The sequence below is a fragment of the Papilio machaon genome, chromosome 11, assembly GCF_912999745.1.
Source record: "Papilio machaon chromosome 11, ilPapMach1.1, whole genome shotgun sequence".
NCBI classification, from domain to species: domain Eukaryota; kingdom Metazoa; phylum Arthropoda; class Insecta; order Lepidoptera; family Papilionidae; genus Papilio; species Papilio machaon.
In genome coordinates this window covers 7,413,088-7,439,314 of record NC_059996.1, presented here as the reverse complement: position 1 = coordinate 7,439,314, position 26,227 = coordinate 7,413,088, and the positions used below count along the sequence as shown (strand labels likewise).

Genomic DNA, 26,227 nt, shown 5'->3' with positions numbered 1-26,227 from the left:
GTCGTAATATTTTTGAAATTTTAAAACTAAAAGAAAAATAATTAATTAATATTTCAATAAAAAACACTAATACACTCACTGAAATTCCTATAAGTAAGACAACGAAGATTTCTCTCACATTCTCATTACTAAGAGGCTTCCGTTCTTTATTCTCATCACCGTAAATAGATTTCCCATTTGTCCGATATAGAATATATTCGTCCGATTTACTCCAGTACTGTAAAATTCCCCCTTGATTTAAATGATGAAGGATGTTGTTCAATTTTGGTAGATATGGACTTCCATATCTCAACCCGTATACTATTGAACATGGTACCGGACATTCTTCTACTGTGTGAAATAGCGGTCTTCCATTAATCATATTCGATTGCTGCCTGCTTATGAAATGAGCGTCTGTCTTCCTCAACAAGATAGCGTATTGGAACTGTCTGTTTACAATTGCTTCCTTTATTTGCGTGTCGCTGAATACTTGTGTCCGTTTAGTGATAACACTGTAGTAGTCTCCGCCAAGACTTCTATTGTAGATGTGCAAATGTCGATTGTGTACCGCAAATGTCAGGTTTGTTTGAAGCAGTTCGGATATTGTGTTTATATCTGGTTTGTATCTTGGATACGCTATTGCCGATGTTATGATGCCCTGGAATTAGATACAATAATATTTAGTCAGCATCTACTGAAAATTTAATATTTTTTGACTACTTTTAATGAGATCTTAAAAGGCGAGGAAAAACATAAATAAATACATGTGGATTGATTGAATTAATGTATAGTACAGTCAAAACGAACGTCTTACAAAACTTTACTTATATAGGTCTTCGGTGTCAACATACGTATGCACGAATTCGTCAATCACATGTAATCATGATCTGAAGCATATGGATGTCGGATGCGGGTATACATAACTTTGAAACTGAAGACGTATACTGATTTTTGAAGCTTTTTAAATCTTACTTAATATTATAAATTCGAAAGTTTAGAAATTTAGTTTAGTTGGATGGATGAATGGATGTTTGTTTAAAGGTATCTCCGGAATGGCTCAATGGATCCAGATGTAATTTGGCACTGATCTAAAACTTAGTCTGGAAGAACACAGAAGGTACTTATTAAGTTTGTTTTTAATCTCGCGCGGATAGAGTCGGACAATTAATGTTTTAGTTTAAATGTGAATGATAGGAAATGAGGCATACGTACATCAACAGCACAGTCGACTACTAAAGAATAGAACATGATCAGAAATACAACACATCGAAATATAGGTCCGGTGAATTTGATATCAACTGTCTGTCTTATAAAGCACTTTATTAAATCTACAACAGTCGACGATGAATCTCGGTTGTCGTTTAAATTCCAGATTCCTTTCTCTAAAGCTCTTGAAACGAGAGCCACGGATATAAAGAACACGACGTTAAAAATGCAGAGCAATAACATGTCTACTGATATAAGCTTTAACGTTGTCATAAATGTTGATTGCTTCAAAGATTTCTTCACTAAGAAACATAATTCATCTTGCACTAAAGGATATGTTGTATCAATATAACCATAATATGAATTCTTAAGGATTCTTGAATTCAATTCTAAATCAGTGTATCCATCCATTAAATCCGCAGTAACTCCTGTAGCTGTTCCATTCTTTAGTAAATCTCCTACAGTGTTCGCATCTCGAGGTGCTAAAGGTTTGCAAGTGGCATTTAGTATCTTCATTACTGTTTTAGCGAGTCTCGAATCACAGTATACTGGTCCATTTACATTAGACACGTACATTTTACGAAACACACTCAAACGTAATTCTTGATGGAATAAATTGTTGTATTGTTGAGCAAGTAATCTGCCTACGTCTCTTACGTTTGTAATATCTTTTATTTCGTTATTAAAAGGATTGTAAGTATACATAATTAAGCGATGGCAGTACAATACCATAACTGAATTTGTTATGCTCCTGCTTAATAAAAGACGGAAATGTAATTTCATGGTGTAGAAGAAATAACTGTCCATTTCCACTGGTGTGTTGATGACAAATATAACTGCACTTCTTGGCTTAAAGACTCCTGTTCTCATCAGAGCTTCGATAACAAATTCGCTTCCATCTAAAGATAGTTCATTAGACGTCACCAGATACGCAGTAGCGCCATGTCTGTTTATTCTTGGTTTGACTTTAGTTTTGTTCGCATCAGGGCAGCCGTTAAGGAGCATAACAGGATAGCCGTAGCCATAATTTTCCGTGTATTTTAAGATCCTATTTTCAAAGTAAGTGAAGTCACAAAAGGTAATGGTAAAGAACCATTGTTTGAAAGCGTTGAATATTTTCTCAACGACTTCGAACGCATATTCCGCTTTAAAGGAAGTTTGGTTGTGATAGGTGAAAATTTTCTTGGATAGAGGACTATCTGGGTCGATGGAAATTGAAGGATGAAGGAGAGTGATGGTTATTAATATTAGAAACATTGTAAGCTGCTGTTTGTGACAAGAGTTAGTCGCGGACTGCGAAGTTTAAGGTCGTTTGGCATAGCAGATCATTAAGTGAAGCTTGAAGCGGTCAATAAAGGCTCAATAAGGAAATGTCAATTACCGGCGCAAAGATAATATTGGCTGAATTATATTAAGTTGACACTATTATGTTTACAATGTTTAGTCGATAATGAAAAGCAAACACGATTTTTAAGGTCTAGTTTCTTTTTTATATATTGAATATTAGATATACACGGTTATTTGATAATTACCAGAAAAAAACGGGTACTGTAGAATACATATAAGGTCTTAAATGAGTCTTGTACAAGAGTTTCTTCGTCTGCCTTGTGGATTTGAATAGCAATCTTTTAGTTGAACATTTAAGCTGTAGCCACTCATACTTTCATTACGAGTTACTAATTCGCTTGGAATTCTTTACATTAATGCGCTGTGATAATGTTTGATTATGTATTCGATTATTAATTACTTTTCTATGTTCAAATTCTTCTAAAATTATTTTTTAACTTTCTCGAATTACATTTTTAGAAGATGACCCTATTTCTCTGATTAAAAGTTGTATTATTTTATCATCAGGTGGCGCAGGCGGCGGAGTGCGCGCGTGCGGCGGAACTCCGGGCGCAGTGCGCACGACATGCGGCGACGGAGCTGACAGCGCGTAGGGACGCGCGCGCGCAGTGCCATAAACTGGTACGTTTACCCTACAACGACCTATTAAATGAACTATGAAATTTTTATACTGTTGTGTTACACCGGTGACACCATTCGTTAGGATAAGGCTATCAAGTAAGAAAAGAAGACGACTAGCCTATTGAAACCCAGCGCTTTATAGATGAAACCCAAGAGGGGCTCTCTTAATTCGTGTCTACTATACATTCATCATTTTAATACATAAATAAAATCAACGTCTCCAAGCTCAAACTCATTACGAAATGATAATATGTGATTATACGAATGTTTTGGAAATCCCCTTTTAATGAGACACTGTACAGGATGTGTTCCTGATGGAATTCTAATTCCTGTAGTGATCGTTAAAAGGTGACCATTAGACAGACTTTATAATTGTTTGTTTATTTATATTTATAACGTCCCTTTCATTTATAATTACGTCATTGCTGACACGTTTGATGACGGTCGCTTCTAGTTTTGTTTTCATGTCGGCGTTTATGCAGTTTTCACACGAGGACAGTGAAGTACAGCTATTGATAAACACCCCAGTAAAACAGTACTGTTTGGACAATTAGCGTTCATTCCAACAATAGCAGTACTGCACTATGTACTGCTCTGTTTCACTGTTCTGGAGTGGTGTGAAACTAGTATTAGTTTGCTTAATGTGGATGTATTGTTCTCAGCTGGAGGAAATCAAATCGAAAGAGCGAGTGATAGCACAGCTGCGTCGGGAGGCGGCGCGGGCGACAACCTCGCACAACGAACAGGTACGTGCGGATTATAATTTCAAATACTGACGAAAAATATGGAAGACCAAACATAAATTGTGGTACAATATAAACACACAAGGAGGAAGTCAAAGAAGCATTATTTAAATTACTTCGTTTTGTTTTGAATAAAATGTTAGAATTTGTAACTAGATGGCGCTGTTACAAATTTTTTTTTGCGCATAACTTTTTTACATAAAACTGTGTAAAATTAAATAGATTTTCTTATATTAATTAATCCTACGGTTTTGGCTTATGTTTTACTTACAATTACAAAAATTAATAGTAACTTGTGAACCGTTAGGAATCATATAATAAAATTATAACTTTCAAGTTTTCTGAGTGCTAAGCGTTATAAAACTTAGATTCCTTATAAAGGTCTAAAAGATCTATGTTTACTCTTGACTGTACTTATTTAATTTGGTGTTAAAATAAAAACAGCGTTAGTTTATTTTCTGTATTGTAACCGAAAATAAAACAATTTTTTAAACTTACGCATGTAAGCATTGTTATAACCTTTACTAAGGCTTTAATAGCGTTTGTTAACGGTTAAATTACGTTTTTATTAATAATTCAAATAGCGTGGGTGAATATTTCACTTGTTATTCATAACTCAGATCAGGTTTACTATTTCCAGTGACGAAGGAACTGCTTACGATTTCTGGGAAATGTTGTATACCCTCACTACTTATTTACATATTACTTCGGTGTGCATTATACATTTTAAAGATTTTATACTTATAGTGGGTTTCTGAGATTGATCTCAGAAATCTACGGTCAGACTTAAGATTTACTTACTTACAACTTACGATTAGACACCGAAATAAGCATTTTTAATATTTACAAAAGATAAGTTTGTTAGAATTTTATTGTAATTATATTTTTAATCTGGATTCAATGCATAAACGATCAAAACGCAATCAAACTAAGTTGTGTTCTGGTTGTTATGGTTAAAATCATAGAATTTTACACCTTTAACTAGCTTTATTATACAAAAAATTAAAGGGCTATATTTATATTCTCGATATATAATATTAAGATAAATCCAGGGCTTGTCATGCATCAGCTAATTAAAAAATATATGGGTGTTTTTCAGAAAAAATGACCCTGTGACGATCAGGAAAAATAATTTTGGTTGTACATGAAATTGTTCATATTGTCCCTGGTATGAAACAATACATTATTAACTAGCTAAATATGCTATTTAAATTAATATAAAACCATAAATATAAGAAATATTCAAGTTTTTCTCTCAGTATATGATGCAAAGTATTCCTGTGCGTCACAAAATATAATGAATCAGATATAAAACGACCAGGCATTGAAAGAAAATCAACGTATATTACCTTATAGATATACTTAAAATCTTTCCATAAACATCAATAAGGTAGCATATTTCTATCACATTAATAAACAATCAGGGAAATAGTTTCATGTTCGTCACTTCTTTGACAAATGGCACTTGAAATTTTGTCTTTACTAATGATACGTGTAACAAATTTAAAAATTGAGCAAATTGAGGAATTTTTGGCTATAATATAATACTGATAATTACTAAATAAACACTATAAAATGAAAAATAGATATTTAAAAAACCATTTTTGTACTATTCAGAATATGGGACAGTGACTATTACGACAAGTGCGTTACGAATAGGAATAATTTGAGCAGTGTCCACTCCACACCACCGCGTTTAAAAACACAATCACAAAGAAGTTAACGCTTTATTAACTTAAAATTATTAATAAAAAGTTTTAAATGCATTAATCTTTTTTATTACACATAAAAGTATTAAAAGACATAGAATTATCAATTTGAGATGACATATAACTTATATTATTAAGGTGATTATTTTAAATTTTTACTTACGAGATAATTATCACAATTACTTTAATCAATAGATGCAATAAACCTCTCTTTCTCTATTTCACGATTCTTTCTTTCATGCAGAAGTTTTTCGCGGTAATATCGTTTGCGACTAGTTTCTAACATCCTATGTAATTTCTGTATTTTAATAGAAATAAAACTAAAAATTTTAATTAATAATTAAATTAAAATTTTAAAATATTTCACGGTACACTAAGCTTTACAATTCAAGTTCGTCACGATTTTGTTCCGATAGTATGTCACATGACGCACAGGAGGTGACGTTTACATCCCACGAAAGTTTTAAAATTAAAAATAACTAATATTTTGTTAAATTAACTTGTTTTTAGCTTTATTAATCTAATAAAGGTTAGTTTATGTTTTATAAGCAATATGATAAAGTAAAGAATACGAGTTTATTTACCTTTTAAATACTGTCACTATCCAGAAAACTTTTTCTGGACGCCGAAGACACCAACACTTTCGTCTCAGTTTTTGTTCCAACTGACGTTAAAAACAACAATGACGGTATCAAAAACTATCACAATTTTGCCAGAAAGGAAGAAAATACACAAATTAGTAGATTTAGTCTTATGTAAAATATCAAATTCACCGTGACGAAACGGGATTTTCCGGTACTAAGGTTTTCGTAGGACAGTATTGAAATAGATATATTTTTAAAATAACCATAAGTTTATCACATATAAACTTGAAAAGACACTTTAAGACATACAGAGACTATGTTCAAACACTTAAACATACTCAAAGACCAATATTCTACAAATGAGATGTATTTGAAGTCTCCGAGAGTACTGTGGGACACACGAAATCTGCATCTCCTATTTTACTTTTTGTTAATATAAAAATAAATATCCGCTTTTAATGACCCTTTATAATTTAACTCTATTTTAAAACATTTACGTAGGTCGTATGAAATTTCACTTTTACATGTCCTATATAAGAAAGTAAAAATAAAAATGGTTAAAGTTGTGGGACAGTCCGATTTTGCTAGGGTCATTTTTTGTGAAAAACACCCATATATTAGAAAGAGTAAGCAGAGTAAGTAACAGATTTTGATAAACAATTTAACATTTTAAAACTGCAATGTAAACAAAATCAATGCAAAGCTTTTGTGTCGTGATTAACTTGTTGGGAAAGAATCCCACAGGAAGTATCTGGTTACTGAACGGAGGCATCCTAAAACAAAAACCACTAACAACTGAGAATCCAAAACATGTAGAGAGCGTGTGAATTTGCCTTAGGCGATTATACTGCGGGAGCAATTTTTAAGGAATTTAAAACCCCTTTTAATTTAACATATGTAAGGCTGCAAGCTTATGCTTTTATGTTTTTATATAGGTGTTGGGGCAGTGGAAATTCATGTTTATAACAACAGTTCGGCGTTGGTTCAGACGATGGCAGTTAAGATAAGACCAGCTCGCTCCTGCAACGATTATATTTTCCATATTCCTGTTTATGCTACTTTTTGTATTTCAATCATGGCATCGTTCCTAGAGTATAAATAAAAAACCCAAATAGGTGTCTTAAAAATATTACAGGATAAAAAACTTAACAATTGATTTGAACACGAAAGAGGCTAAAAGAATATTTAAAACAATATTCTTTCTAAGTACTTAATGCAAGTGTTCAATATTTTGATATTTCTATTTTGATAACTCTATTAAAATATTATCCAATAATACAAACAATACCATTAGGTTTATTTTAGGTTAATATAAATAATAATGTTGATAACTACATTTAAACAACATAAGGAAAATTATTTTGTAATGTAACTTTACTAAAGTGCTAAACTTTACAAGTAGAGCCAGGAAAAATTAATACGGTCCCATTATCATTCTCTGGAGTTGCGCGTCGAAACAAAAAACGAATTACTCGACAGTGACTGGCGGACCGACAGAACATACCAAGTTGAGTTGCCGCGGAGTGCGCACGCGTTGCCATCTTGAATTTCAAACTGTCATAGAGCGTTACGCGTTCTGTTTGAAAATAACGTTCAAAAACCGTCGTGTGAACAACATTGTTTAATTAAATTAAAAAAGTGCTTACTATTTGTGACTAGTAGTGTTAAATAAGTTGTTTTCTATTTTATTTAATAGTTATAAACTGTTGACTGTGAGTGTGCAGTGACTGGGGAGTCGTGATCTAACTCAATTGCTTTGACTTCATATTTCGGATTTACTTTCTATCGTTGTAAGTATTTTATGTTTTAGTTTGACAAGTATACCTTTTAGAAGTAATAGTTTTATTATAGTTTTCCAATCTGTGTTGAATTCAAATAAAATTTAAATATTTGCCGTTAGTCGCAATGTAGTAGGTCAAATCTTTTGAATTGTTATGTATTTTGAATATTTATGATGTTAACAGTTACGTATTTATTTGGGGCAAATAGTTTTATATAATAAATACAAAAATTATGTGCAAATAAATTATTTGACCACTTAAACATGAAAAATTTTACATTGAAATATTCGCATTTTTAAATATTCGATAATGTGATTACTACGCTTAAGTATATGTTCTTATAATCCGATCAAACCTACATAATTATGTTTTTGCTTTCCTCGAGACACGGGAAGAATAATGTAAGTACTGGTTTGATCGATAGGACTACAGGAATTTAAATTATCTACCTGTGTTAAGTCTGTCCGAAAAACATGGCTAAGATTTACTTGTAAGATACAATAAAAAACTAGTGTTACAAATTAATTTTATTGATTAAGTTAGTTTTGGTTAGCTTTTAAACAAGAAGACCTTCTACTATTTTAAGTATATACAGTTGTAGATATTATTACAACCACCAACCCAAACTCTTCCCTTTGAGGTCCAAAGAGGCGGAGAAGGAGGAAAGAAAAGTAAATTATTTGACATGTTTTATTTTAAATTTATTAGGCTAGTTAACATTGTAAATCAACCACAGAATCCGAATAAAAAAAAATTTACGATAATCTTGAGTATGCAAATTAGATTATAAAAAAAAAGATTTTACATATGGTAACCCTAGTTTGATGGCCAGTAGCTGTACGTTATTGGCCTGTAAAGACTGGTCTCATGTCTTGCTTACTTTAAAAAATATAAACAAAAAGCGTGTCTACATTTTATGTCCGGATAATGATTTGAATTTTAAATACATATATAGCAAGAACTTTGTCATATGAAATGTTTGAAACGCATTCAAATATTCTAAAATTTTGTTATAGTGAATGCAGACGTTTCGAATATAAATTAGGAAGTTATACGAATTATATTACACAATATTAGAATTTATAGACATTCCAAAAACTATGTTAACATGTTCAATTTATTAATGTGTGTTAGAGCCTACTTTGTAAATATTTAGGTCTAGTCGTATATTACTTTCTTTATTTCGGATTAAAAAGACGGAAGAGTTTATGTTTATTTGATAATTTTACACTATTTTGTATTTGTTTACTAAAATTAATTGCATTGTGCCATTTTACATTATAAAATTTTTATTCAACAAGGTACTTTATGATTCAAATTCATGGATTGTCCCGTGTAGGTGTATGAGTCAACAATGGACACTTATCGACATTATTCAACGTGAAGTTTATAATCGAAACTATTGCATTGCAATTTCAAATAATTTAAGTTTTATTTAAATTCTGAGATAAAGCTAGATTACTAATGACACCTTCTTAAATTGTATTACAATTTTTTTTTACTTACTTCAAATACAATTAAACTTAGGAATGTTTAGTTGCCAGTATTATTAAAAAAAAATGCCCTGTAAAAAAGTGATCTAGAATTCAACTGATCTCTGTCTTTCCCACTTAAATCGACTTCTGAGTTCAATATTTAATTTTGAATTCAGAATTCCAAAGTAATTCATATTACTGGATAAATTCTATTTGCGTTTTAAATAGTGTTTGCAAATCCCATTTACCGTCTTGGATCATTTCTGTTTTCATTACCATCAGTTTTGCCACGAACAAGGACAAAAACGTGACGACCGCCCATCTCTCGAGTATTCCATATAATAAATTACTGTCATTCGGTCCGTCTGTCTGCTCGTAAAGAACTTTCTATGGTTACCGTGCGGCAAAATATCTGCACTTCGCTTACAATTGATCGCGCTTTCATATTAACGTTTGCTATTAGGAATATAGATTACAAATAGACGGTTAATGATTTCAAAGCTTTCTAAGAATTCAAAATAAATAATTTAATTCTATCAATTTGCAGTCTTCTTTATTGGCGATATTTCACTTTAAAAGCGACAGTCGTTTTATGCTGCGAGGCAATTTTTTTTATAACGGTTATAGCAACTTATATATTGCAAAAGTTTCAGTAGTTGATTTGTCCAATGTCTTCTCCTTGAATTTTTATGCCCACAATTTGATATTTTTCTGTCATCTCAATATTAAATATAAAGAAAAGCTTGGTTATACTTGCAACCGTGTAACGTTGTCTTCAATGACATTACGTAACAAGTCAATAGAGTTACTGCATTATGCCATACTCTCAAAAATAGAGTCATGTTTTCTTGTTATAATTATCTTCCCTGCACGTCCTTATCTCCTAATGTATGCGCTACTGTCGGAATAAAAAAATATTGCATAACTACGACAGTTTAATGTGATTAAAGTAATTTGATACTTATGTTGTTAGAATAAGAACACTTTTAAATTGGACATTTTTAAAATCACTAATCATTACTTTTATTGTGACATTTTTGTAAGCTTAGATAAATACATTAGAAGTATGGTTAAATGATATTTACTGCCGCACTCAGAATCGTTAAGTGATTTCAACACATTGACTCATAATTATAGTGAAATATTGTCCACCATTTTAAAAGTCGTAGACGCCAGCAATGGTCCCTTCCTGTGCGTCTCCTCCTCCGTCGATCAAAGGTAGGCAATAAATTTGAAACTAGGGATGTATATGGGCATCAGTCGTTTCGCTATTTCGGCGAATTCAGTTGGCCGTTTACTTCTTTGCCACCTCCTAATATAAAAAAAACTATCACTGATTTCGCGATCCATACGAGATTATTTAAAATATTATGTATGTAAATAAACAGGACAATGGGTGGCGAGAAGTGACGAAATACTATAACGCTGGAATTTATATTTTAAACTTTTTCTTTTAACCAGGGATAAAGCTATAATAAGTCCATTAACTCAAAAGAGTTTCTATAACAAGTTAATTAACATTAAGAGGGTGATACAAGTGAAAAATATTGTTTTACAATCTGTGGTTTTAGCAAATGATAGACTTTTAATGACGTCACAGATATAGCTGGTAGTAGTTATAGACAATGAACACGAAATTTAAGAGAGAGTATTACGTAAAATCATATCATCTGAACATTCCATGCGTGTCTTTATATTATAAACATTTGAACGCTAGTTAAGACTTTCTTTTATAACGAATTTCTCCATATGCAATGTTAAAAGCAAGTTATAACAATATACGCGATTTTGAGTTTTATGGAAATGGATATAAGCGTGTGTGACCATAACGCATATGCTGGGATGTGGCCATAAACAAGTCGATGGCATCATAACGGATTCTTGTCGCGTACACGTATAAAACTTCTTTTATGCACCGAACACAGGTTATTATTATGCATTACTCCTTCAATATTCGAGTTAAATTGATAAGAAACTTGTATTTTTTATCTGCAAGTAATATGTGGTGATCTGTATGGTAATAATAATTAAATTTGATGTTTAATATTGCTTTAACACTTTTATGTAATTTTATCTTTTAAAAGATCAAAATTTTAAGTCGTTTCTGTTACGGCCATAAAATATGGCAATATTTATACAACGGTACAAATATAATATAGACAAAGTTAGAAGTAAAAATGAAAAAAAAAAAAAACAATGTAAAGGCAAAGGTACTCCAAGCAGATTATTCTATTAAAATATAAACGATGTTTTTGTAATTAGATGGTTTTTTCGCATGTGCTATTTTGTGGTAAAAGTCAATGATATAATTAGGCCGAACGTTATAATGTTGCGCGTGTGAAAAATTCATTAGCTTGATATTTTTTTCTCTCGACCTCGGTACATTGTCACGAATCACTCTACTAATTAAAACAATATTACCACAAACAATGTGATAATTTTGATAATTTAAAGCAAAAAAAGGAACAATTTATGTAAATTTTTTGGACATTTCTGAAATGTCTATATTAATTATTATCACTAAAGTAATTTATAGCTTTCAAAAACTGTTAAATTCTAATAAAATGTCTTTAAAGAAACTTACGTGTAATGGAAAACTTATCTCCTATTTCAAAATTAAAAATGGAATTATTATACGACGGCAGAAAACGGAAATGTTGTATCTCGAAAATTGGCTCAAATAAGTAAGTTAACATCATTGCTGTAACTAGTAAAAAATCAATGAAGTAGTAACTTTAGGACACTCCAATTAACGGTATCAAATAACGTTTGATTAATAGAAATATTATATTCCAATGTTCAACTTCCTATCTTTATTAATTTAGGAATTATGATTTTTTGAAATAGTTTTTTGGCTCTTGTGTAAAACTAGATATTTTGAGATACGACAAAATCACTTTCTTCCGTCGTATGTATACTAAACATCGATTAAAATAGATTCTTGTAATGTTAGTAACAACTTTATTGATTTTTCATGATCAATTTAGACGTTATAACAATTTGATCAGCAGTATTTTTACAACTATATTACCTGTTGTATTGTTAATATTAGTAAGGTCATTCGATTGAGCCCTCGACCTCTTGCATCGGCCATTGTCTGCGAGGGAACAAAACAAACAGAATTGTTTTTATGATCTTTATTACGACTTGTATTTCTATTTGCATTCAATAGGCATTGAGAACTTTGTGTAAGCCATCGTTGCTGTTTTGATGCAGTTATACTTTGATTGAAAATATAAAGATTTTTTTAGGTTACTTTGATACTCGTGTTTTAGGTTGTCTTATTGGATATTACTATTTATATCCAACTAGCTTTTACCCGCGACTCCGTCCGCGCGGTATAAAAAATAGAAAACGGGGTAAAAATTATCCTATGTCCGTTTCCTGGTTCTAAGCTACCTGCCCACCAATTTTCAGTGAAATCGATTCAGCCGTTCTTGAGTTTTAATAGTGTAACTAACACGACTTTATTTTATATATATAGATTAAGTTTTTAAAGCATTTGTAGATTTCTTTCTCAAGTAGACGAGTAATGTAATCTAGATTTTAATAGTTCAAGCTATAACTTGAAAACACTTTACTAATATTTTTACTGAGTAAAAATTGGACTCGCGTTAAGATATAATAAAACTTAAAGATTCATATCATATAATTACATTCATAATTACGGTAAAATATATAAAACTGTAACAGTTTCGCAAAATAATATACATTTTCGGCGAAACGTTTCCAGTTTTCTGTTTTAAATCAGCAGACAGCGTATCATGAACTAGTTTTCAAACACGTACAAGAAACATATAAATCAGACGAACCAAATTCAAGTAACTCAAACGGAACGTTCACGCGATATGATTTTAATTTCAACTGGTTTCTCTCGTAATAGTGAATTCGTTCTATACGTAATATTCGATTACAAAAAATAAAACATATTTAGATTCGACGTACATTATTTCATAGCAAACACATGTGTAATATAGGGATGAGAAATTTGACAATTAATGTTAGACTCTTTTTAAATATGTTGAGATTTGAATCCATCAAAATCGTAAACCACACAACAGTGACAAAATGCAGTGACAGAGATAGTATTATAAGAACGGTTACTATTATATTAATACGAGGTATAATCTTGGTATTGTGACGACATAACTGTAAAGTCCCTGTGAAATGGAACATCGATAGAGCTGAAGTGGCGATGTTAGCGTTTTGCCACGATGCTGTGAAAGATGAGAACGACACGACAACTCTATGTTGTTATTGACTTTACATTTATAACACTTTACATCAATATTCCTTACAGATATTTTGGTAATTAAATGTCAAGCAATAAGAATTCTTAACACCAATGAATACGACTGACACCAGCCCACAATCCGAATAAGAGTATGAAACAAATGACATCACATTTCCGAAATCAGTGAAGACCTCAAGCTGCCATAAGGCTTAGACTGGCCTTACCTGCGAAAAACATAATCTAGAGAAGATTAGCTCCATAAGCGTTATTAACATGTTATGTAAACATTGGTGCAGATTTTGTCTTGCTCAAAACTACACGATATTGCGGGGAAATGCGTGTATTCTCTACCCAACGCATACTTTTCACGCTCTATTGGATTTGTAGTTGGCTTGTATTTCATTGGAAATAATTAAAAACATAACGCAAACAGGAGAATTGAAACTAGTTAATATTTTTTAATAGTATCATATCCATAAAAAGAATGTAACTTCCACGAATAATGAATGGAAGTTTTTTGGAACTTTGTTGAAAATCAGATATTTTTAATTTTTATAGACTTATCCCACGTATTTAAGACAAGTTGGGGTAATCATCATCACCAGCTCACTATACGTCCCCAATGAGAGGCTCGGAGCCTACCCCAAGTTAGGGGTGACTAGGCCATAGTCAACCACGCTGGTCCAGTGCGGGTTGGTTGACTTCACACATATCATTGAATTTCTTCTCAGATATGTGCACGTTGCATCACAATGTTTTCCTTCACCGTAAGAACGTTGGATAAATGTACATATGTAAATCGAAAAACACATTGGTACATGACGGGATTCGAACCCAGGACCTGCAGATTGCAAGTCAAGTGTTTAATCCCTGAGCCACCGACGATCGACAAGTTTGGGTATAATTTACATAAAGAGTAAAGGATACAATATGTCTATTGATCAATGGACCAAACTATGATGTCATACATTTCATCTAATTTATTACATAATTATTGACATGTGTTGCGACTGTATATTTATGTCAGTCATAATACATTAAGGTCGATGTCTACACAGTTTTCGCGAACGTCTGTTGCACTCAATGTATTGCATTTAATATTTTCGTTATTTACTCAACCGGGCCATCGATTTCTCTACGCGGTTCGTTTCGCTTCACTTCAAGCTATGCTTTAGTCAATAAAGTCATTGAGCACTTTAATGGAGGGCGAACCACCCAATAAATTGCAGAAGTTACTTTTTATTTGTATGATCAAGCGAACGACTACTCAGTTCCGAAAATCAATTAAAAAGTCTCAAGTAGGTTAATTGAAATGTAGCAAACATTTTACTCGGTTTATAACATCTGTAGATACTGTCTTAAATTTGTGTTTACTTAATGTCATGTTTTAAAGCCGAATGATAGACATACTCACAGCCGAAAAATTTGTACTAAAATTTCTATTACAACGTAAGCTCTAGGTCTAAATCAGGGATTCCCAAAGGCGTTAAAGCGTTGGTAATTCTCACTCTGTCTTCTTCTATTGAGCTAAGTTAGAATTAAAAAAATAATAACAATAATTGATCTTAAAAGTAGATAATTTGGCCATGGGGATCTATGGAAAGGTTCATTTTGGAAAAGGGGGTCACTTGTCCAAAATAGTATGGGGATCTCTGGTCTAAATTGAGGAACGTTCATTTATCCTCCATGGACAAAGTCGCGGGCTTGAACACGGTTGAAATTCTGTGCATTTTTTTAACATAAAGGGTATACAAATGACACGTAACCATTAGAAGTGGTTTTGGTTGCGAAGTTGCGTGTTCGACAGTTGTTCAGTATAGTTGCGACGTTCGGTTTAGAAATCACACCACGTACGTTTCTCGCCTTTAATTAGGTTTCCTATTTATTGATATTACGTTTTGTGCGAACGTTACTTTATCAAGTCTTATTGTATTTTCTTTGGCTAGACGTTGTACGATTTTAATTCCATGTTATTTAAGTAACAAGATAAATATTTATATAGTCCGCTTCATTATTACAACTATTCTCAGAGATGGCTTACAAATCTATCCATTTCAATGAACTTTTCAATTGAATTAAATCCAATCATATTCTTCATATTTCAGAAAATACAAATAAATTCTCTTCTTTCTTTTAAAGTTGTTATATTGTGAAATAGGTAAAATTACAACATATCCAATATCTTGCTTCTGAATATCTTGTTTGATATCTACAAAATGGAAATTTCTTACTTTTTGTTATTTCTCTTGGGTATTCTAAGAAATTTTAAATTTCCTAATTAACTGTGGTCCTCTAAATCGCTTTCTGGTTTTTAGAAAAGAGTGAAATTTTAAAATTTCTTACGAAAAAAGCAAACAAATATTTGATCACAAAAATTGAAAGAAATTTTGAGAATATTTTATTTAAAGTAAGATATAAATTAATAAATTGAATGGCTTTGTATTTTAATACCTTTTCTAGGAATCGAGGTGCAGAAAATGTCGTTATTTGTTTATTAACAAAGTGATATCAACTTTCCACATCTCCTTTCTAAGCTAATGGCCGCGGTCTCTTACAAATTGGATTCGGATGATTATCTAGTAATAGAAAAGCGTTGAGTTTCTCTTAGCTATGTATGCAATTAAAGAAATTAAAAAAAACGATAATTGTTAAAGATCAATTGAAGGTCGAATAAGTATCTTAATTTATAATAATAGGTATTTTTATTTTATTAGTATTATGAGCAATTATACTTCTTTATGATTTTTGATGTCGGCTTCCCCAAGGATCGCTACTAAGACCTATATACTGTTTTTGTCACTTTTGATATGAATTAAAAACATTCAATATTGTAATTAACAATTTAATTTCACCAAGTTACTCAGATGACTTGTGAAAGTAAAGAGCACGAGCGTTGAGCTATGGAATAATTTTAATAGTTTTAGTGAAAACTCTTTAAAGTTTGAGTGGTTTCACATTTTATAGCAAGAAGGGTCGAATAAATTTCTGGGAAACAGAGGTTTGTTAAAAGGGTTGTGAGAGGGTACATTGGGGAAAAGCCAAAAGGGGTGCAGTGATTGTATTGAATTACCTTTTATATATTTTCTGTAGATATACGAGTATATAGTTAAATGTACTATTAAAGCCCTCGTTCAATTATCTTAAATACTGAAATGAATCTCATAAACCCTCAGTATATAACTCATATATGAATATGCTTTTAAAAAATTGAAGAGATAGACAGTAAAATGTAAAACTCAGTCTTGCGGTCGTGAATTTAAATAATTTGCAACATCAGAATGTGATAGAAACGAGGTTATCTTTTTAGTAATTCAGATGTTACACTTGCATTTCACGTAATTTTGATTAACAGCTACGTAATATTGACATAATGGTTTGTGTGTCTCGACCGAAATGATAACATTGTCCAAGTTAAATATTAAAACACTAAGTAGAAGTTGTTTTTGTAATATTAGAATGTTTGTGGTACAATTTTTTTTTAAATTATTTATTAATAATAGTTATAGAATTTGTTCCGGTTGGTGTTCGTACTGACTTGGTCGAAATGAAAGTTCACTTCCTCATCTTTACATCGTTCATCCATTGCTCTGTTAAATGCTTTTACGTGTTTTACAAGTGAAGACAAAGATGTTATTTCCTTTTGAATCTTTCTTCCTCACGTATATCGATCTGAAGATCTTCGAATGGAAATTGGTTCCGGGGTATTTATGCAGATGTCGTTTATTTCTTTTGCATCTCTGATCAGATTACCAATGGGTATATCTTTTATAGATAGCCATGTTGTGATTTACATACCCGATAATACATTATAGAAGATTATCTGAAGTTAATACTTAATAATTTAAGTATTGCTGTACTCAGAATCTTAACTAAGTGTTGCTTTTTGGTATTAATACTATAGTAATGGGGTCCCGCTTACAACTTTGAATGCGGCAGACAGGTTTGTTTTTACAAATAGGCGCGAATCAAAATTCAATCTCAACTTAAACGAAAATTATAGTTGCATAGATGTACGAGTATAAGCAAACACTACGCACTATTTTCAAGCCAGTTTCTAGATAGACCGGTTAGCAACGTAGCAACTGTTCTGTGGCTTTGCAAATCGCACTGTCTATCTACAATTCTTACTAATATTACTATAAATACGAATGTTCGGATATATGGATGGATGTTTGTTAGAAGGTATGTCCAGAAGGGCTCAACGGATCTCGATGAAATTTGGCATAGATGTAGAACATAGTCTGGAAGAACACATAGGCTACTAGTTAAGTTGTCTCTAAATTTTACGCGGACGTAGTCGCGGGCGTCAGCTAGTGTTTCATAATTTGATTAGCGATGCCGTCTTATATATTGAAATAGCGAAATCACACCAAATATACGAGTAACTTCAAATGTCGTAACTACGTGATCTTTTGATTACGGAATCTTGTGATTTTTTTGGTATATATATATGTTATGCTCTGTAATCGTCCAGTAAACTAAATTGCTTCTAAAATATAATATGAAATTGTTTTGTGCAATAAATTTAGACAGATTGAATACGCAAATAACTTTGTAAAGTAATGAGTTAAAGTTATTCTTTTAGCGTTAATTTTATACATCGTAAGTTATCGTCCTTCTAACTTTCTCAAGCCTTGGTTGTAACACATAACAAACTTATTACTTTTTTTGTGGTTTTTAACTGTTTATTGTTTCTATTAAATCATCACGCTCCATTAGTTGGAGTGATGAGTGCAGATACAGTGTACTAACGGTACAATTGATGTGCAAAACGACCGCTAAATGTCACTTACCACTTAACCTGGGAATGAGCGCGGTGACATTTGCTAAGAGATTATACTTGAGTTGACACACACGCGGGGCTCAAGATAAGTGGTCGACGATGACAGACATTGCGTATGTAACGGGATGTTTTTACAAGCATTAGATTTAAAAACGTCTTATCATATTCGTGGAATTAATTATAGTTAAAATGTGCAGTTATATATTTTAATATAATTTACGTAACATTATTAGAATAGTTTTTAATCTTACTTCTATATTATAAATGAGAATGTATGTATGGATGGAACGGCCACATAGATATTTCGTATAGATGTAGAACATAGTCTGGAATACCATATGAAAACATTTCACTCTTTTAATTCTGCGCGGACAATGTCGTGGGCAAAAGCTAGTATGATAAAATTATCATACGTATGTGAAATTGGCGGAAATATGACGAGATTGCAATAAGATTTATTTAACCTAGATAAATAAAAAAGTTGATTGAATATTTATAGATTAAATCATTAAAGTAACTATTTTAATTGGTACCCTTATACGTTAAGTATTGGATTTAGAGCAACTAGAAATATGTTTTCAAAAACGAGTCTATTGAATATGTTTAGGAAATACTAACTGGTTTACATTTATAAATACAAGCTTACTTTTAGTTACAATTACTAGTTTGTTACAGTTGATTATGATTAAGTTAGGTTCAAGAATCTTTACGCAAAATATTGTATTAACATCTTACTTCTTACTAATATTGTAAATGTAAAAGTTAGATGGTTATTTATCAGCAAGTTATCATCTAAAAGGACGATGAAATTTGACATAGAGATACATTATTGTCAGTAGTTTATTTATAAAAGTGATAACTGCCACAGCCTTTCTGCTTATACCATAAAAATATGACGTCATTGAAGCAATCATCGATTAAATACAAAGCTATGAAAATCCACACGAATTTTTTAACAGAAGTAGGTTTAAATTAACATAACGTTGACTAAGACAATGCGCAAGCGCATTTAAAAGAATTGTTACGGATTTCAGTACGACCTTGATACAATAAATTAATTGCCAGCTATGTTTTTGTTTTATTTAAAATATGTAGAATAATGTGTAGGAAATGTATACGGAAGCTAAGATAATTGAAAACAATTATTTTATAAATTGATGAAATAATTTTTTTATTGTTTACTAGCTGTAGTCTGTGACTCCGTCAGCGCGAAGTTAAGAAAGCTAAGCCTATGTGTTCTTCCAGACTAAGTTTTTTTTTAAATAAGAGAAGGGGGCAAACGAGCGGCAGGAACACCAAAGTGATCATCGACGCCCATGGACATCCGCACTAGAAGAACTGCAGATGCGTTGCCGACCTTTTACTATGCTCTACATCTGTGCAAGATGTCATCAATTTCCGTTAAGATTTTCGGGAGATTCTAACAAATATTTAATAATTTTTCCATCTAAACTTTGGCATTTATAATATTTCTCAGATAGTAAGATTTAGGCCAGAAGTAGTCAAATGCTGAATTGACTCTAATAGAGCATGTACATTAAATTGTAAAAACATCAAAAGACTAATATAAAACTTACATCCGCAATTGGTTTATTCGTGAAATCGTTTTTTTATAGGATCGAAATTTTTTACACAATCATTGGATCGGCACAGTTCAATTTAGTACGTACGAGACTCGATTCTTATCAGGATTGGCCTGAGGCTCTGGACGAGCATTGAACCTGTGCAGTTTTTTTTTGACAAAAAAGTAATATAAAAGACGACACGTTTTTAATTAAGTCGTACTAGCCAGTAACTTGTACTGAAATGTTATACGTGTTCTGTAGAGTTTTTTATATTATTTTTAAGCATTATTAGCACTAATTTAAATGTTTTTAATAAATCTAAAGGTAATCACGCGCGGCGGCCACTTTTGTTACAAATTCGCACGTATGTTTGTTTATTAATAAGGCTACGTGTAAGTCAGGTGAAATTTATGGCATCTAGACGTCCTAGATATTTTATCTCATAGATTCTCAGACCTACTGAATATGCTCACAAAATTTCATGAGAATCGGTCCAGCCGTTTCGGAGGAGTACGGTAACGAAAACTGTGACACGAGAATTTTATATATTAGATTTTCTTTTCTTTCCTGTTACAGTGAATACAAGGCAAAAATTATTATACTTTTTTGTATTGTTACTTGTGTTGAAGTGTGAATGGTGTACGGCATTTGATACTAAATAAATGAATGACGATTACTTCATATGTTTTAAACCTGCATGTACAGAGATTTTCATATGATTTTAGTCAAGTATATCGTCTTGTGATGACGTCATAATTTCCAATAGGCCTCAAGTTGCAATGACACAAAGTGTCAAAACACCAATTCATAACTGACATATTCTCGATTGATTTAAATACAATAGTGTTGTCGCTTACTAAATATGATGCAATTATTGTGATTTAATTAGAAATATTTGTTTGGGAATGTTTCAAGTATCAATGGATATGTACTTGAAAATTATGTTACGATAGCAAAAGAATACAGATTCTGGGTTTACTGCGTTATCATTTCTTGGGTAAGCAGAAAAACCTTAATTTTATAGTGAAATGCAGCACACTTTCTACTGCTTCTTATGCGCTCAGTAAACAATTGCATATTATCAAATAATTTGACTAACACATAAAACGCTTGATGTTTCGTTCACACAGACCGTGGCCTGAGAGCAGAATAGATTTTCATCGCAATTAAAATTGAGCTTTATACGATTGAAACAAGGTTAAATTTTTTTTGTACTTCTATTTTACGGTTGCTCTTGAAAATACGTAATACGTGCAAAATAAAATTAAATCTTGTTTAAATCGTATAAAACTTAATTTTTTTTGCGACAAATCTGCTTTACTCTCCGCTCCGGTCTGTCTGAACAGACCCTTAGAGGACGTAATTAAAAGAAAAAGAAAGGTGAATATACACTAGAGCATTTTCTCAAGCATTTCTATGTAATGTAACATTCTTACGAAGCACGTCTGGTTTCTGAAATGGTGACATTAGAACATATAGAGCGGCTAGTTGTTCTGTAACAAGTAAATGCTCTAGTCTATACCCAACCTTCAATATTATTGTTGTATGTACTGGTACTATGTTAGTTATTATGTCTGTGGTAATAATACAACGGATATGTTTCCTGTGAGGGCTAGCGACATCTAAATACAATAGCAAGGTTTATCAGTTCAACTCTACGTAACATATACTTCTATTAAACATAATTGACCGCATACAAATCAATGATCATTGTATTGAGCGTTGAAATTTGAATTCTAACGGCTATTAATATAGGTGTTCGAAATATGTAAGACTAGCTGTCGCCCGTGAATCCGTCCGCGCCTAATAAACATAATAAGTAGCCTATGTATTCTTCCAGACATCTACATCTATGAAATTGATAAAAATTATTTTAATCCAAAGGAAGTGGTTGCAGATGGGACCCATTTTTTTTTGTAATGTAACAAAAGTAAAACAAAATAATGAAGAATGACTAACATTCGCGTCTAAACTCCGGTAACAAAAGTATAACTATTTTTCGTTTTATTCCTATCTTTTATTGTAAAGATTCATAAAATACTAAATAACACCTGTATATAAAAATTCCAATACATCGATAGTATTGTACATTGTATCGGAGAGCGCACGAATCGGTCTACAATTCGGCGGTGAAAGTTAGCCCGTTACTCAAACCTGCTGGACAGAAACACGTTGTATACACGTGCTGATAAAATATTGTTTAAACTAAATTAACAACTGATGACCCACTGAACAGAATGAGGATTAAACTTTAGATTTTATAAGGATATAAATTGTAGTCACCTGTTTTCATCAAACTTGATGAATAATGAAACAACTAGTTGGTATTATTATAGACTATAAAAAGTAGAGCGTCGGTAGCTCAGGGGTTAAGCACTTGACTTGCAATCTGCAGGTCCTGGATTCGAATCCCGCCATGTACCAATGTGTTTTTCCATTTTCGATTTACATATTATGTACATTTATCCGACGTTCTTACGGTGAAGGAAAACATCGTGATGCAATCTGCATATATCTGAGATGAAATTCAATGATATGTGTGAAGTCAACCAACCCGCACTTGGCCAGCGTGGTTGACTATGGCCTAGTCACCCCTAACTTGGGGTAGGCTCCGAGCCCCTCGGTGGGGATGTATAGCGAGCTGATGATGATAAAAAGCGAAAAAGTTTACGATGACCTAGGTGAATAAAAATTCAATTATGTACGTATCACGTTTACGTATCAAATCTAAGATCCACACACAAAGATTGCTCGATTTTGTTAGGTTCCAAACATATTTTTAATTATTCATAAATGAGTTATTATAATTTTTTAAGGTTCATTTACGACTTCCGTTTTTAACATCACTTCTGTAGCATTAGAAGTAACAATAATTAATTAATAAGTTATGTAACATAGTCATAATAGTACACATAGATTAATTAGGTACCTTTTTTAAGGCAGTTACTCGTATTATATTGGACGATAATTTCTTATATATACATTTTTTTGTAAGATAAGTCAGATCCTCTTTTTGCTAACATGCTGAAACTTAGGTTGTAGCACTTTTCCTGTTGCACCGTCTATTGTAGTCAAATCACGTGTAAACTTTAAAAATGACATTTAATATTACGATCTAGGTGTAAGGGTACGATGCCTGAATTTCATATCGTTTATCTGATGTACAATGCCATCTTAAGGCAGTGTTGGTCTTGGGATATGCAGTTATGCCGTTATGTGGTAACAATGGATATTATCTGCTTTCATCAATAGACCATTGTCGAAACTACATCTTAAAGAGACGCCATTAAAATAGTTCTCAAAAATTTATTATGAATTTATATGATAAAGCATAGGTTTCTCGTTTTTAATTGCTTTATAAAATTCGCAAATATTAAGTACTGAATCAATTATACTTAGTATTTTTAAAAAGTAAACTTGTAAAACTCTTGCTTAAATTCTGGCAACGGTTTCTTGAAAGTTCATGATAGTCTTTTTTCCTTCGGTACTCCGCTCTGATTAACCTTCAAAGGAACAATAGTCTTACAACCTATAATTATATTTTAAGGTAAATAGAACGTATCTCGTTGTAAAGTGACGTGAGAAAAAGTTTGACAATCGCTGGCTTATAAGGGTAATGACTCATTGGAGCGATTCGTGCTCCCACGTGCTCATCTCGATTCACGAGGCGGTTGCGGCTTCTCATTAAAACACGTATAAATTATAATTGTTGCCACGAATGTGGGTTGCCAGTTGAATTTTTATCACTTCGAAACAACTACGAGGCGTAATGTGCCAGTTTTTTAAATTTCAATATGTTAGACAGAATTCCGGCTTATGTTGAAGATGTTGGCAATATCGCTTATAAGTATTGTGATCTCAAACGATACTACACCCAGAATATTTATTGCTTAGGTCATGTCATGTTGATTATTTTTAAGGGTATACGTCAAAAGGAAGTAATTCCGTGATTCGTTTAATGAGTGTGTTGGAGCCTAATTTTAGTCCATGTTCCCTTCGCACCCTTTTTTTAACAGGAAAAGATGGGAAAGGGAAGTGGGTATGCTGGATCACTTTCTGTACGTCCGCACCTACGTCGATTAGAGTTTGCTTCGCTATTTCGGCGTATTCAGGTGGCCGCTTGCTCGTTGGTCACGTCGTGTCTTTTTTAAATTTGATTCTAGGTGGCAAAATTAAAGGATTTTCGTCTACGAATGTTTCAAGTACATAGTTAATTCACGTCAAATCGTTTCATCGTAAAAGTTGTCTTGGAAACTTATAGGAATAAGTTTAACAAGTCTCGGGCTTAGAATAATCTAGAAGATTCAAGACGCGACGTGTGCCAGTGATGGCAGTTAGCGGGACACACTCAACTCAATTACCTAGAATTACCTTCAATGAGTGTAATGAGGGACATTCGTCGCAGGTAACGCTATGACGTGACAGTAACGGTCACTGCACGGAACTCCGCGTTACTAATGATTACTACAGCTGTTCGCTGCTTGGAAAGAAATTATATCATAGCAGAACTGAGCTTTTGTAGGTACATTACAAGTTTTTTTCTTTATATTAAAAGGTGACAAACAAGCAAGAGGCCACCTGAATTCGCTAAAATAGTTAAGTGACTACTACCCATATATGGCTGCAATTAGAGATGCGTTGCCTATCTTTAATCAAAGGAGGAACATACACAGAAAGAGGATAATTCCCCTTACTATCCATCCCCTCCTCCGCTAAATCAACAAAGTTTTATATTGCCGTATAAAAAGTAAATATTTATGAATAGTTTTTTTTATTGCTCATTACGTGGTTTACATTATTGATTTTAATTAATGAAGGCCACCCGGGATGTTCTTAACTACCAAGTTTATTTTTGAGCGTAGTACACCATAACCACGATATACAATAGCTCTCCAATAGCTTGCTTTAAAACTTTAGGACGAGCGAGTTAAAGGATTACGGTATTTTGCTATCCCAAAATATTCAGATGAAACATGCTTTTTCTTCTCGAAAAGCAGGTGAAGAAGAGAAGGTACTATTTGCATGAGAATCAATTGAATTGATTAAAAATTTGAAAAAAGTAATAAAAAAAATTGACTGTGACCTTACACCTTATCATTACAACAGTTTTCCTTATTACGTTACAATCATACAGTTTGAATATTAACACCTTAATGCTTACGTAAGCGAACGTCAACTTTAAATGTATTACAGTCGAACTCACAGTCGTTTTGGTATCTGAGGGCTCCCATTAGTGTAGATTTTTATACTAAATCTACTGAGTCTAAATAACTGAGTGTAACTGCTTCTGCATTAAGGTAAATTTCTAGTTCATAAGTTAGTTTAGCTGACATTTTATAGGGTCGTTGTTCTAAAAGCGCTGTTATTTTTAAGCTAGTATGTGAAGAATCCGTAACTAAATGTTATATTATAGTTAAGGTGAGCACAGCGTGTCTAATGACCCGTGCTTAATATGATGGGCGACGCGTGCTGTTACTTCTGTCAGAAGATACGATGCTGTTTCATAACAGCTTCTAGATTTTTCTGTAGCCATTATAATTATTTATTTGATTTAGTTCATAGTAAACTGTTGTTATTTACTTAATATTTTATCGGTTCTTGATTTTTTAATGAAATGAAACTAAAATGACTATGAAGATGCTCAGTAATTGCTACTCGCTGCTTAGAAGAATCAGATTGTTCGCACGTGCGAATCTTTTTGTTGTGGAATTAAGAAAATTGTCTAAGTGATTTCTGCATGTATCAGCTACCTTCCATTGAAAGTCCCGTCCAAATCGGTCATGCCGTATCGGAGATTACCCCGAACAAACGCGGATTTGCGGAAAGACAGACAAAAATTTTTTCGCTATAAGTAACGCTAATACATCATGTACATGAAATATGATATTTTCTTCTCGGTATTACGTACAGACATTCAAATTTTCTAAGGTTCATAGGTAGAGAAGGTAGATACTTGATTTACATAATTTGTCTACTTAAGATGTTATCATTAAATACGACCATAAACGAACGAACTAACAAACAGGCGGGTTATAAAGGTTACAAAGCTAAGGCGCACAATGAAACGCCGATGCCAGCACTAGATGCCACCATCTAGATAGTGACAGCGCGGTGCGATGTGCCATTTAGATTATGTACCTCTGAATTACCTACACGTGTGGTGTGCTTACGAAGTCTTTACGGTCAATAACTAAAATGGC

The 26,227-nt window shown here is 32.5% G+C and overlaps 1 protein-coding gene across 3 annotated transcripts in view; it reads left to right on the top strand.

The window, feature by feature from the left end:
* LOC106717688 (myosin-2) overlaps positions 1-26,227 on the top strand; it is an 87,787-nt gene that overhangs the window by 7,696 nt on the left and 53,864 nt on the right. For 2 of the 3 annotated variants that reach the window (XM_045680124.1, XM_014511601.2), the window contains exons 3-4: positions 3,040-3,153; positions 3,816-3,899. In XM_045680124.1, the coding sequence (XP_045536080.1) occupies positions 3,040-3,153; positions 3,816-3,899 (198 nt within the window). Of the gene's footprint in view, positions 1-3,039; positions 3,154-3,815; positions 3,900-7,740; positions 7,980-26,227 lie in introns of those variants that run through there. The other variant, XM_045680125.1, reaches the window with a different exon arrangement.